At 59.0% G+C, this 13,797-nt stretch overlaps 1 protein-coding gene across 1 annotated transcript in view; it reads right to left on the bottom strand.

The window, feature by feature from the left end:
* The window catches only part of PSD (pleckstrin and Sec7 domain containing), a 35,437-nt gene that overhangs the window by 9,599 nt on the left and 12,041 nt on the right, over window positions 1-13,797 (bottom strand). Inside the window, exons 5-9 of the mRNA XM_075717939.1 lie at window positions 8,336-8,530; window positions 7,151-7,231; window positions 6,479-6,591; window positions 5,609-5,667; window positions 5,016-5,105 (exon numbers count right to left, since the gene is read on the bottom strand). Of these exons, the coding sequence (XP_075574054.1) occupies window positions 5,016-5,105; window positions 5,609-5,667; window positions 6,479-6,591; window positions 7,151-7,231; window positions 8,336-8,530 (538 nt within the window). The remainder of the gene's footprint in view (window positions 1-5,015; window positions 5,106-5,608; window positions 5,668-6,478; window positions 6,592-7,150; window positions 7,232-8,335; window positions 8,531-13,797) is intronic.

Raw genomic sequence — 13,797 nt, 5'->3', positions numbered from 1 at the left:
GCTGGAGGGCTGGTCCCAGCGGTACGGCTCTGTCCTGGATTCCTCTCGCGGAGATGTTTTCGAGCAAGCGTTGCTGCCAAGCCATCGGGAGCGGTGCAATGTCACCCAGGTCTTGCCGTGCTCCCGCTACCCCCGCGCTCGGGGCGGGCTGGGGCGAGGATGGCGGGGCTGGAGACGGGGACCCCCGGGCGGAGGGGGGCTCACGGGGACCCGTCTCCGCAGAAAGCTGGCAGGGGAGGGAGATGGGGCTGCTCGCTACACCCGTGCCAGGGCTGAAGCGCTCGCGGCGGGCGGGCCGGCGGCTGTCCGGGCGTGTCCGTCCGTCCGTCCGTCCGTCCGTCCGTCCGCCCGCGTCCCCGCCGGAGCGCTGGGCGCTGCGCATCCCCCCGCGGCGCGGCGCGGCGCGCCCCGCTCCCCCGGCCCGCCGCTTACCGGCTTCTTCTTGCGGCGGCTCTGGAGGCGGCTGACCACCAGGTCGGTGTAGAGCACCGGCTTGAGGGTGCGGGAGCGCTGGGGCCAGCCGTAGCAGAAGGTCTCCACGCCGCGGTAGTTGCGCCCGTAGCGCACCGAGCACATGGAGCGGGACCGCATGCGCCCCGCGCTGCTGTTGATGCTGTTGACGCCGATCATCGTGCCGGCGGCGGCGGGGGGGCGGCGGGGCGCCCGGCGGCCCTGCCCGGCCCTGCCTGCCCTGCCTGCCGCGGCCCGCTCCGCCGCCGCCGCCGCCGCCTGTTGAAGCCGGGCCGGGCCGGGCAGGGCTCGGCGGCTGCTGCCCGACAGAGGCGGGGCCCCGCCCCGCCCCGCCCGCCGCAGCCAATGGCGACCCGCGGCGCCCGGCCGGGCCGAGCCGAGCCGTGGAGCGGAGCCGAGCCGGGCCGAGGGGCCGAGCCGAGCGGGGCCGAGCCGAGCGGCGCCGAGCCGGGCCGGGCCGAGGAGGCTTTGGCGAGCATCCCCCGTGGTCGGACACCATCGCTGGCGCTGATGCCGCCCGCGTTGCCGGAGCTGCCCCCGGCGCAGCCGCTGGCCCTCGCTGCCTGCTTTCCGCCCTACGGGGGAGGGCGGGGGCGGGTGGCTGGACCCTCCTGGGCTCACGGGGCCGGGGGGCAGCAGTGGTGGCATCTCAGGGGCTTCCTGGGCTCCATCAGGCAGCGGCACCTCCACCCTCTGCCAGCCGGGCAGGCTTCAGAGCTGCTGCTGCAGCCCAGCCTGCACCAGGGACCTCCAAAGGGCTGAGCTGGCAGGGGATCTCAGACCTTCCCTCTTCGCTGCCCACACCACACTTAACACTCCCGCCCATTCCTTCGAGGTCAGGCTAGAAAAATCAGTAGCTAGAGCCACCCGGCTGGTTCAGGGTAGGACGTAGATGCTCCAGGGAGCTGTTCCCGTGAAGAAGCAAAGGGCTGGGCATCCTTGCGGAAGGCATGAGGATCAATGCGTAATTTAGTTAGGCTTGACTGAGCAGGAGATGCGGCCAGTGGAGAAGGGGAAATTTTCCACTCTGTCCTGACTGCTTGGCATAGCAATCGCTGGGCAAAACTTGTGAGGGAGGGGGCATGGGTGCCCAGCCCATCAGACAAGCTGGGCTGCCCCTGAGACCGGGGGGAGCCACGGGAAACGGGGCAGGGCAGCGTATCACTCCCAGGGGAAACAGGAAAAAAAAAAAAAAAGCCCAGGGGATTAGACTGAGCAAGCGTTCCTGAGATTATAGCTCAGAGGTGGGAGCAGGGGCTTTCTTCCCACATTGCTAATCACTTACCCAGCACTCTGAGCGTCTGAGCCCTGCCGTTGTGCCTCCAAGCTGGAAGGTGGGGGCCCATCCTACCTTCCTCCCCCGGGGACCCGACTGCATTGTCAGGCTTAATTCATTAACATCTGTGAAGTGCTCCAGCTCCTAGGCTGGAAGGCAGCACAGATTTGGCTCACTCCTGCAATCCCTAAGCTGCACTAGGGAGAAATGGGGTCTGATCTGGCCCTACTGTGTTGCTACCAGTCAGCAAAGCACAAGGTTAAGCTAAAAGAGTAGGGAAGATGGGAAAGAGCTAAAGCTCTGCAAAGTGATCAATCGTAAAGGTCAAATCCACACCTGAAATATAAAAGACAACCAGCAACAGTGAGTGAAATCCCAGGGGGCCTGGGCTAAAATCACACTGACAAGAGAGGAGCAGCATCTCAAGAGCTAACCAAAATACCAACAGCTCCAGGACATCCTGCTTTGCCTCCTTCCTTGTGGGGTGGGCAGCTGCCTTCATTTGGCCACAGGAGTTTGGGTCCAGGCCTGCAGATATGGACATCCTTTGGCACGGCATTGTATGGGTTCTTAAATGCCCAGCATGACTCCCTGCCCCAGGGGGAGGACACCCAAGTCAGAAAGCTGGGCAGCCCTGCCTCAGGAGTGCGATTCTCCAGGGGAGCTTTCAGAGCCAGAGGAAAGGGTTTCCAGCAGCAGCAGCTGAGTGCCAGTAAGGCATCGCTGCCTTAGCTCCAGCAGCAGTGCCGTGCAGGGCACGGCGAGGCACTGCCAGTGAGGGGGACGTGGTGCTCTGCTGTGAAAGCACAAGCTTTGAAGTGTTTTCGTTTCTTCTGCATAAAACTGGGATTGTTTACATGTATTATCTAGTAGCAGATAAAGTTCTCGCCTGACTCAAGCTGCCACCCGCTCTCAGGCATGGTGCTGCATTTGTCTTGGGACTCCCCGCAGCCCAGACTCCCCGTAGGTCTAGTCCTGATACTGTCCCCAGAGTCACACAGGATGGTGGCCTTGTGTCTGCTGCAGCCATCTAGGTCCTGCCCCGCTGTCCCCGTTTCCCCAGCGGCAGGTGCTGTGGGTGGGGGCCACCTCAAGCCCTCCAGCTCTAAAGCCTGCGGGGCAGCAGGCTGTGCTATCTCCCTGGGCAGGCTTGGAAGAACCCCCAGGATCCTTCTTCTGCACTGTTGGAGCTGCCCAAGACCCAGCCCTGAGCCTTGTGAAGCTCCTCTGAAGCCTACCAGCCCTTTCCCTCCCCTGCTGCCCTTGGGAAATACATGTGCTCCTGGAGGGCTAAAATTAGCCTGCCAGCTGTGCAGCACACTTGCACAGGAGCCTCAGTCCCCAGGCACGGCCGCCAGCCAGGTCTGCTGAGGAGGCAGCATCCTACCTGGGGTAAAAGGACTAGCGGAGGCTGCCGCAGGGAGGGCAGCGAGAGAGGCTTTCCCCATTTCTCTGCCCTCTGAGCCTGTGTGGGGACCCAAGCACCAAGCAGCCAAAAGCAGTGGGCAGAAGGGAGAGGGTGTCTTCTCCGCCTGAGTCTGGCAAAGGCTGCCCAGGAGAGGCACAGCCCCTTCAGGCACCTTTCCTTGCTGGGGCCCTCCTGTCAGTGCAGGCTGACAGCGCTTTTCCCATCTCACCCGCCCCAGGACCCCACTACCCCTTGCACAGGCAGGGGCTCCCCAAAGCGGAGCGGTGCTTCAGGCGAGGAGCTGCAGCCTGCCCCACATGTGGTTCCTTGCGCTGCCTTTCACCCCCCCTCCCCAGCACGGCTCCTGTACAGAGGCGGCTGAAAAGCGGCGGTGGGAAGCACCGCAGCTGCAGAGGGAACAGGCCATTTTTAGCAGAGCAGCCTCCCCGCTGCTGGGCTGCGGGCAGAGCTGTGCGGGGCTGTGCTGCAGCGCCGCAGCCTCCCCCGCTGCCTTACACCCAGCAAAGGTCTTGGCCCCTAACCCATGAGAGAAAGCCCATCGCTTCATGGCACTTGCTTGCTGCCCTATTTCCCACTGGCTGCGATCTGATGGGATAACTTGATCTCATGTGTTTAAACTGCCAGTACTTTTGGGGGTGAAGTTTAACAGGGATGCGGCAGTGCCTGAAGTGGGGGTACCCAACCATGGGGCGCCGGGGGCTGCAGAGGGGGCACACCAAGGAACCTGCAGAGCTCAGATGCTCCAGAGTGCAGCAGCACTGGAGGGCAGGGGTTCAGGGTCCTCATTTTGGGTGCTTCTATTCCATTTTGGGTGCTTAAAGCCTTTTCTGGAGCTGGGTTTAAAATTAGAGAATTTTTCCTGAATAACTCCTTTTGCTGGTGAAGTGTGGGCTGAGAGGGAGGACAGCCCTATTGAGAGCTGCTGGTAACCCCTTAATGATGGGGTGAGTGACACAGCCAGGAATAGACCCACAGGCTGAAAAGGGAGCTCAGTTTTTCTCCCTCCGTTGCCTTTTTTCATTGACCATCTCCCCCCATCATGGCTCCGGTACCCTGTGGGAACCCATCTTCTACATCATGAGTATTTGCCAACTGCACCGCTTCACCAACAGCAATGGTTTCTGCCTAGCAGGTCCCATGGGAGCTAATCCTATTCCCAGGGCCCAAGATGGGGAGACAGCAGCTCAGCAAACCCTCCCAAGAACATGCAATGCTGGAGAAGTGCAGCAGTCTGAGGCCAGAGATGCTTTCTGAGCACTGCCCTCCCTGGCCAAGCCCCGCTGGGAGCTGGGTCAGGCAGGGAGAAGGCAGGAGTCCCCCAGTCACACCAGTGCCGTGAGTTCCCACCTCCAGGACTTTAACCACCAGCCCACCCTCCCCATCACCATGCCTTGCCCATGTCACCAGAAACGTTCCCCTTGCCACCAGAGATGGCTCCAGTCCCAGGGCCTGGCCATGGCTTTGGGCTCCAGTGCTCCATGGAACCGGGAAGGGCTGAATACCACAGGGTCAACACCACGAAGCCTCTGGCTGCAGCTGGGCAAGCCAACCCTAGTAAGCTGGTGCCACATGTGCCCCCTTGCCTGTGATGCAGGCAGAGCAAGAGCAGTGAGGGCATCGGGACCCCAGGCCGAGCTCTGGTCACCTCCTGGGAGAACAGGGGAACCAATGTGCCCCTCAGTAAGGCAGGAGAAAAGCTTTGGACCAAGGGATCACCACCGTTCCTGCATGAGGATGAACACGTTCATTGCATCCCACATAGTCATCCACGTGATCCCGCCCAAAGCTCTTGCTTTTGCTCCTGCTGCTTCGCTGGCCAGGGAGAGCGACCGAATTTACCTTGAGCAGCTCCCTGGGGAAGTCAGTGCCTCCGTTGAGCCCCTCCAGGTTGCCAATGAAGTCGGAGCAGGACATTCTCTTCCCGATGTTCTGGGGGAGCCAGGGGGAGAGAAATGTGGGGGGTTACCTTTGGGCCAGGGGTGCAGTGCTGGCTGGAGCAGGTCCCACAGCCCAGGAACAGCCCCCCCGTCTCTGCAGCGCAGTGAGTGACCAGCCAGGTCTCAGGGAGGCTGCTCAAGGGCATGAGGAAGCTGCCGACTTTGCCTAGACTGCGTGAGTCTTAAATAGCCTCCTTTTTCTAAGTTGGGTGCTACCTGCTCCCATGGCAGCTAGTTTTGGAGTCTCACTCCCACCCTCTCTCCCTGTCCACTTTCCTCTTCTGTCCTCATCCCACCTCCGCATCTTCCAGCTCATCACGTCTCCTCCAAAGCCCCACTCTCTCCTTTGCCAGCTCCCTCTCTCACTCAGCCTTTCTCCTCTCTCCTCCCCAGGCACATTAGGGGTGACCAGCCCTCGTGGGTCCAGGGTCCCATAGCTGCGGTTCAGGACAGACAGTGCAGGGACAGATGGGGCCGATGGCAGTGGGAACTTACGTGTCCATGCAGATCTGTGTTTAGCAGCATCAGGGCACAGGTGAGGGTGTGGGCTCCGTCTGCAGCACAAGCACAGGACAGGAATTAGAGCCCCTGGCTCAGCCCCGCAGCTGGTGCTCCAGCCCCTCAGCATCTCAGGCAGGGCATGGGGGCTCTGAGCCCCCAAGGCAGCCCCAAGCCCACTCCTCCCACCCCGGGCACGCGGGGCACACAGCAGTCAGCGTGGTGCTGGCAGCACACGGGCAAGTAGGTAGGAAGCCACTGAACTAAAGCTGGTCCCAAACCTGAGCATACAAACTCCCTTCCAAGCCTGCAGCCCCTTCAGCCAGGCAGCGATGCTGCAGCTAATCCTGCGGAGCTCCTAGGACGGCAAGGCGGGACTGGCACAGCCTTCTGCCAGCCAGGCAGCCCAAACCTCACCTGCCCCAGAGCCAGCCCAGAGCAGACCCAGCATGTGAACACACACAGGAGAGGCGCAAAGACGTGAAACAGTACCAAGTGGGTGTCTGTGCCGCCCTGAGTGCTGGGCACCCGAGTTTTCTCACCTGGCTATTCCCTGAGCCAAGGGTCTGAGAGCTGGGGTCTATTTGGTGAGGAGGGCCTTCTCTCGCCTCTTGTGGTAATCTGCTCAAGGTCAGAATTAAGGATGGGTTGAGCTCCAATTATGCATGATCCATCCAGAGCAGTTTTTTTTAAAAAAAAAATCTAAAGGATCTGTCATTTGAGGGAAATGACATCTCTATAACTGGGGCTCTCTCCTAAGGTGTCAGTACAGGCTCTCAACCTGCTCTCTGGTTTCAGTTTGACCACCTTCATCAAGTTGATGAACTCATGGGCTTGCTTGAAACACACACACACAGAGTTTCTTACCCTCCGAAGAGATGGCATTGGGATTACACTCGTAATAGCGCTGGGAAAAGTGAGCCAGCACTCGCTCTCGCTCTTGCGTCTCCCCCATCAAGGCCAGCTCCTTTAGAAAGGACCTGAAGAAGTAGCAGCAGCAGCATTGGTCACACTTGAAGCCCACCAAGCAGCTTCTCCAGCCCACCTTGTGCAGGAGTGGAGCTCTGTTTTCTGATTTGGGGAGACCCCCCTGTGTGCCAGATGAAGCCCTGCCATCACACATCCCTCCCAACCCACTGCAGGACTCCCCTCCAAGCCCGCAGCATCATACCCTGCCGGCACATCACGGAGACCTGCAGCCAGCCCTGGGCACTATGCCAGGGAAGGAGATGGGGGTGACAGCAAGAGGCTCTGGGCTTAAGGCCTGGAAAGCCAGTCCTAGGTGAACCTGACTGTCACCCAGCTGCATGGCTGGTGAGTTAAGACCAGGGATGCTCTTTGGCAGTTGTGTGGCTGAGACACCACTTTGGGACTCAACCCCCACCACATAAGAGGTAAGGAGATCTCCAGGTGGGAGCTGTGGGGTCTGCTTGCTCCTGCAGATCCCTGTGTGGGTGCAGAGTTGCGGAGGGCATGGTCTGCTAGGACCCCACTTTGGTGGCCACCACACACACACACGTACACGCACTCAGCTCTGACCTGAGAGCCTGGTCCAGGCTCATCCCCGTGAACACGAAGAACTTCAGATATTCCCCTGCCACCATCTTGCTGAACTCGTTGCTGAAATAGAAAAGGGGGGGGGGGGGGGGGGGGGAGCAAGAGTGGGAATGACCAGACCATGGGGACAGCAAAAGGCACACAGGGGTGGGGTGGATTCCAGGAGGCTGGAAGCTCCCCAGGGCTGTGGGAAGCACGCTGGGGACAGAGACACCACACACTCCCGTGAAACTCAGAGGAGTCACCCACAGATCCAATGGGAATACTGGGCATGTAAGAGAAACTGGAGAAGCTAGAGGTGGAAGGGCCCACGAGAGGTCAGCTAGGCATCTCCCTGCCCTGACACCTTACTGAAGCATCCAAGATGCAGTCATGGTAGGAAGGTACCAAAACCCGGATGTCTCTTAGGTTTTAAGACCTTTAGAGGGAATACCTGGTACATCTGTACCAGGTGTACCAGTGTCCTGGTTTTGGCTGGGATAGAGTTAATTTTCTTCCTAGTAGCTGGCATAACGCTGTGTTTTGGATTTAGCATGAGAATAATGTTGATAACACACTGATGTTTTAGTTGTTGCTAAGTAGTGCTTACAGTAAGTCAAGGACTTTTCAGCTTCTCATGCCCTGCCAGTGAGCAGCTGGGAGGCAGCACAGCCAGGACAGCTGACCCAAACTGGCCAAAGGGCTATTCCATACCATATGGCATCGTGCTCAGTATATAAGCTGCGGGGAGTTGGTCAGGGGGCAGCGACTGCTGCTCGGGGACTGGCTGGGCATCAGGCAGTGGGTGGTGAGCAATTGCATCGTGCATCACTTGCTTTGTATATTATTATTATTACTGCTATTATTATTATATTGTTATTATTACTACTACTATTTTACTTCAATTATTAAACTGTTCTTATCTCAACCCATGAGTTTTCTCACTTTTACTCTTCCAATTCTCTCCCCCATCCCACTGGGGCAGGGGGAGTGAGTGAGTGGCTGTGTAGTGCTTAGCTGCTGGCTGGGGTTAAACCATGACAACCAGTCACGGGGAGTGGGCTCTGGGGTCCTACCAGCTATTCCCTGCCAGCCCGGTGCCCTGCAAGGGCAGCAGCTGTGGGTACACCACGGGTGCAGGTGGGGCCCTTGCAGCACGGGCCATTCCTTGTGAATACCCACACGTACTTCTTCCCCAAGTGACGGGCCACATCTGCTTTTTTAAAGCCATCTAGGTTGTAGAGCCTCTTGGCCAGGCGTTTGGCAGCCTCCAGGTCAGCCTTGTGCCCGTTGGAGAGGGTGTCTGTGCTACCCAGGGCCAGCTGCTCCGCGCTGTCCATCTCCGAGTCTGAGTCCGAAACCAGCTGGCTCAGGGGGTGGTCACTGCAATGGGAAGGGATGCTCCATGTTAGCTTGCCTATGGATCCTCTCCTTGTTCAACTTCTCGTGAAATGCAGGTTCCTCACCCTGCTTTGGAGACTAGCCACTCACTTCTGGGACACAGGATGAACAACACTGGTTAGAAACACTCCGAGGCTGGGTCTGCGAGCTAAGGGAAGGTTTGGGGATGCAGTTGGAGGAGAGGTGGGGTGACAGGACAGCTCCAGTGACTGATGACAGGACCAAGGCACCCAAACCCATGTCCAAACTGGATGTGGAAAGGCAGGACAACTGCTCTAAAGTCCCTCACCCCAAGCCTTTGAAACTGCATGTGTGGGCTCAGGCTCTGCCAAGCTCAGCCGCGGTGGAGACTTGGAGCAGAAACATGTGCACATCACATGCTGTCCTACAGATCCGCACTCATTTTTTAACCTGGACAAACTCCTCATGCTGCTCTTGAGCACAGTTTCTACCCAAGACAAGACAACTATAATTCCTTCGCTCGCCTCTTCCCACCCACCAACTTCAAAGCACTTCACAGAAGGGAAAACCGAGGCAGAGAGAGTGAAGATGAAGGACCACCCCCCCCAGCCTCCCAGCTCGCAGCGGGGTGTACTGTCTTCTTCAGGCTGCCCATCAGCTCTCAGCCCACCATGCCTTAAATGGCCACGTTAGGAGACACTCTTGGCTTAGCCCCCGAAGCAGTCTGACTCAGCAGCGCAGAAGTTATCCCAACCGAAAAACTAGTTGAATCTAATCAACAACAAACATTAAACAACTCTGACCTCGCCCAAATTTTCTGGCAGTCCTTGCAATGTTCCAGTCTGATTTATTTTTAAAAGTCTCTAATTGACTTTTAAGAGGCCTGCTCTCCTGAGCCAATTACCCAGGCCAATCTCCTCGAGGCTCCGCTTCTTCCACAGACGAGCCTCCTTGCTGCTCAGCGCTGCCCATCCCAGGGGAGACCTGCGCAGCACTGACAGGCTGCCCCATGCCTCGGGGGGCTCTTGGGTGCCTTCCTCCTGGCATCCCGGCATCCCCAGCCAGCGTGCAGCGGGGGAAGCTGCTGTGCACTCAAACCTGTGGGACAGACACTTTCCTGGTGAAAGTGGCTCTGAAACCCTGCAAGTCCCTGGGGGAGATGCACTTGGCTCAGACCACCGCTGAGCTTGGCAGTGCTGGGCAGTGATTGTGGTAAGACCTGGATTGGTGGCCCAGGGCAGATCTGTGCCCATTTGGCCCCAGCCCTTCTCAGGGAGCCTGTCCATCACTCCATGCCACCCTGGTGGGAGCATCCACAGGAGTGGCCACAAGGTCACTAGGAGCTCAGCAGCTCTGGGTCCGTCTGCTCTGGGGAGCTGTGCTGGGCAGGAGGCTTCCAGCATCACCATCTGCACCACCAGCACACCCCATCCTGCGGGCATCCCTCCCACCTGCCTGAAACCTCTCCTCCACCCAAAATAGGGTGGCCACATCCAAAGGTGCCGCTGGCATGGGCCTTGGTGCCTGCTGCCCTCCAGCTGTGCCTGCACTGGCAGACAGGGCCAAAGCTGCCCCGGGGAGCACCCGACAGCAGAACAGGCTGGGTGCTGCTGGGCCAGTGCTGGGCACACACCTTGGCCCCACTTTGGCTCCTTGTGCAGCTGCAGCCACTGTGCCTTCAGCCAAAGACAGGGCTCACAGGCTCTTTGCTTCCCAGCAGTGGAGGAGTTGAGTCCATCCCAGCAACTGGCACCTGCCAGCCATGGGTTGTGGCGACTCTATTTTTTGCTAAAACTCTATCTGCTATCACAGGGGCATGGGCACTGTCTCCTTCCCAGCCCAGCAGCTCAAAGGCCGCTTTTCCAGCCACAGACTAAGTTACAAAACTCAAAGCCATCCCTCTACCACTCCCCATGCTCCAACTGCACCTCCAGAGCAAGCAGCTGCTCAGTCACCCTCTGAAGACCTTTTCATTCTTCTCAACCACCACAACTAAAAACTCCTGATACCCTTCTGGACCTTGCCTGTTCTGCCTGAGAGGCTGTCCGCCCTCACATGGCCGGTTCCTGGAGCCTCTGGGGGCAAACCTAGAGCACTGAGTCTCCCCAAATGAATTCTCTTCCCAATCTGTGATCCTCAGCTTTCCTACCTAATGCTGAGCATCCAGGCATGGGGCCATTTACAAAACCTCTCTTGTCCTTCAACATCTGTATCTTCCTGCAGGCTCCCAACACGTGGCTGCAATTCTTGCCTTGCTTCTTGCAGTGGGCATACAGAGACCGCAGCCTAGGTCTCAAAGCAGCTCTACCAGCAGGATCTACTGTCCCCTTCCTCACCAAGTCCCCATACTGATCGGGGTTTTACATCAGCAAAGCATAGCATAGCCTTGCTCTCAGGATGAGGCACTACCCAGCCATGCCATGAAACAGGTTTTCTTCCAACACTCAAGCCACTCTTATGCTGTTAAATATGGACCATCAGCCTCAATAGGCTGGGAGTGCCCCATTCGTGGCACCCATCTGTCACCACTTAAAGCCCCAGCTGGCTTGGAGAACATGCAGCTTAAAGAGAGAAAACCAAGAGCCCAATCCTCAAGCAAATGGAGAACAGAGCAAAGAGACGTGTCCATGTCTGAGGCAACTGAGGTGATGCTAATTTTCTTGCCAATGAGCTAATGTCTCAGGGTGGTTTTTTTTTAGTGTACTTTCTAAAGTGACATTTCAGTTTGGCTTGAAGAAACACCGAGATAATATTTTTTACATTAGATACATTTTCAACTCAAGAACTGGCCCACACTTAAGGAATAAAGATCAAATTTGGTATTGTGCGAGTACCCTCAGCGTGCCTGAAATGAGTCATCCCTGAGCAGACCCAGTGCTAGCTCATCCCTCTCCCTGCTGCCCGCCTAGGACAGCCACTGCCGCCCCCCACGTCACCTGGAGCACAGGTCCCCCTGCCACCTCGGAGGTGTTCGCTAGAGAGCCCGGGTCCCCAGAGCCTGTGTCGGCAGCAGCGAGGCGCTTCTGGGGGTCTCTGCGAGGAAGGCACATGATCCAGCTCAGGGTTCGCCCCGGGACAGAGGCTCTTCCTAGACCACCTCCCACCCCAGCTCATCATGAGGACCAGGTTCTGCTCCCAGCCCCAGGGAGCAGCTATGGGTCCATGGTCCTGCTCAGGGTCACAGCACACAGACACTCCTTCTCCAGGGCCAGATGCTTCTCCAGGGCCCAAGTGTTCCTTCTCAGGGCCAAACGTTCCTTTCCTGGAGCCAGATCCTCATCTTGCCCCAATATTCCTCCCCTGGCTGGCTGCCCGGAGCCCAGCAGGAGAGACCGCAGCACCTTCCCTGGCTGCAGTGCTCCAGCTCCTGGCTGTATGTATCTGGGATGTATCTGCATGGTGAGACCCTTCCTGCACCAATGCCCTGCTCCCCAGCAGCAGGGAAGGAGAGACATCCCTGGGGACAGGCTGGGCTGTGTGGGCACTGGTTTCAGCTGGAGGTGCTCAGCTGAGCTCCTGGGTTGTCCAGGTCCTGCCGGACACATTTCCAGGTGAGACACCTGCTGTAGGAAACTCAAAACCTCCAACCACAATGCAACTTGCTCCCCACAGGAGGCTGGTTTGCATCCTGCACCATGAAGGGACAGGGCAGGGAGCCTGGTCCATGTCCGTGAGGGACACGTGCATGGGTCAGAGCAGCACTCTGCCCTCAATTCCTGATGCCCCGCATGCATGGCTAGATGCCTGATGCTTCCACCAAGCAAGGCCAGCTTGCCTAATATTGCTGCTAAGAATGTACCAGACCGGATCTTTAGCTGAGCTAAATAAACGCAGCTCCCTCCATCGGTCTCAGCGGAGCGACTTTGATTTATGACAGCCAAGATCTGGGCTGGTTCATTCCTTGCAGAATTGAAGTTAGGGCTGGGAGGACACTTGAAGGTCAGCCAGGCCAGCCTCCAACCACAGGCGGGGCTGGTCCTGCTTTCTGGCAGCTCTGGAGTCCAACCTGGTCCTTAAATCACCCAGCCACAGCGGCATCTGCCAGCGTTACTGCTGCCAGATCCAGGTAGGACTGAACTTTGGGCAGCTGTGCCCCTCCTCAGTCCTGCTTCTCTGTGGACTTCCAGAGCCTCCCTTGCAGCACCAGCCCTCTCCGGAGATACGTGCCTGTCCTCCATCACCCCATCCCACCAGCCCCTCTTGTGGGGGGCACAACTGCTCCTGCAGAGGACAGGGGCTGACTCCAAAATCCCCCCAGACAATTTCTGGAGCCAGCTGAGAGCCTTAAAATCCAGTTACTCACCTGCTGGGTGGAGGGTTGTCTTCTCCTTCAGAGGCACAGATGCCATGGGGTCAGCACAGGGAAACCTGGGTCTCTCAGACCCTTGGGCAAAGCCCTGCCTAGGGTCTCTGGGTCAGACCCGGGGGCTGGAATTAACACCTGACACGAGGGGCTGCATCCCACAGGGATGTGCCACTGCCCATGCCTATGTGGGCAGCCCTGCCAGCCCTGGAACCCTGCCTGCTGCCTCCATCCTCCATGCCATGGAGCGCCCGCCCCCAGCATTGCCACCCCATCCTGTGCCCCAGCTCCTGCTGCCCTTCGCGGCTCGACGTGGAAATGCTTGGGGGAAATCCTCCCACTGGCTCGTGCCCCATTTCTTGCCGTGCCAATGCTTGTGGGGACACTCCTTCATCCTGAGTCCCAGCCTTGTCCCCCTCCTGTGCTCCCATCCCACACCATCCCTCCCTTCCCCTATCTCCATCCTTTCCTCGTTGCCCTCCTCCCCCTGCTCAGCCCTCTCCCCCCACTCTCCCGCATCACACCCCGAATCCACCCCACGGGGCCCCCAGACTGGGCACAGCCCTCAGGGCATCATCTCACCAGTTCGCCCAGTGCCAACTGGGAGCTCAGGCCAGCTGACAGACTGCGCTGGGCTCGGGAAAGGGGGGCGGGGGGGGGACACACACACACACACCGGCTCACCGACTGCTGCAGTAACGAAAGGGACCTTATAAAGAAACACAGCGGAGCTATTGGCAGGGCCGCGGCGCTCCGGCGCACGCCAGAGCCGCGATCGGGCGGGGGCGGCGGCTGGGCTCCCGGCGCAGCGCCGGCGGGGCGGCTGCCAGCCCCGCGGGCTCCCCCGCCGCTCCCGGGCCGAGCTCTCCCTCTAGCGAGGCGCCGGGCGCGCTGCCCCTCGCCGCGGGACCGGGCCCTGCTCGCCAGGCGCTTCGCGGTCCCCCCGCGTTGCTGCTGCCCGCCCTGCTTTCCGTCCCACCCCAGG

The sequence above is a fragment of the Pelecanus crispus genome, chromosome 10 (genome assembly GCF_030463565.1).
Source record: "Pelecanus crispus isolate bPelCri1 chromosome 10, bPelCri1.pri, whole genome shotgun sequence".
Taxonomy (NCBI): Eukaryota; Metazoa; Chordata; class Aves; order Pelecaniformes; family Pelecanidae; genus Pelecanus; species Pelecanus crispus.
Note: the sequence above shows the minus strand (reverse complement) of the source record. Positions and strands in the feature narration are given on the sequence as shown.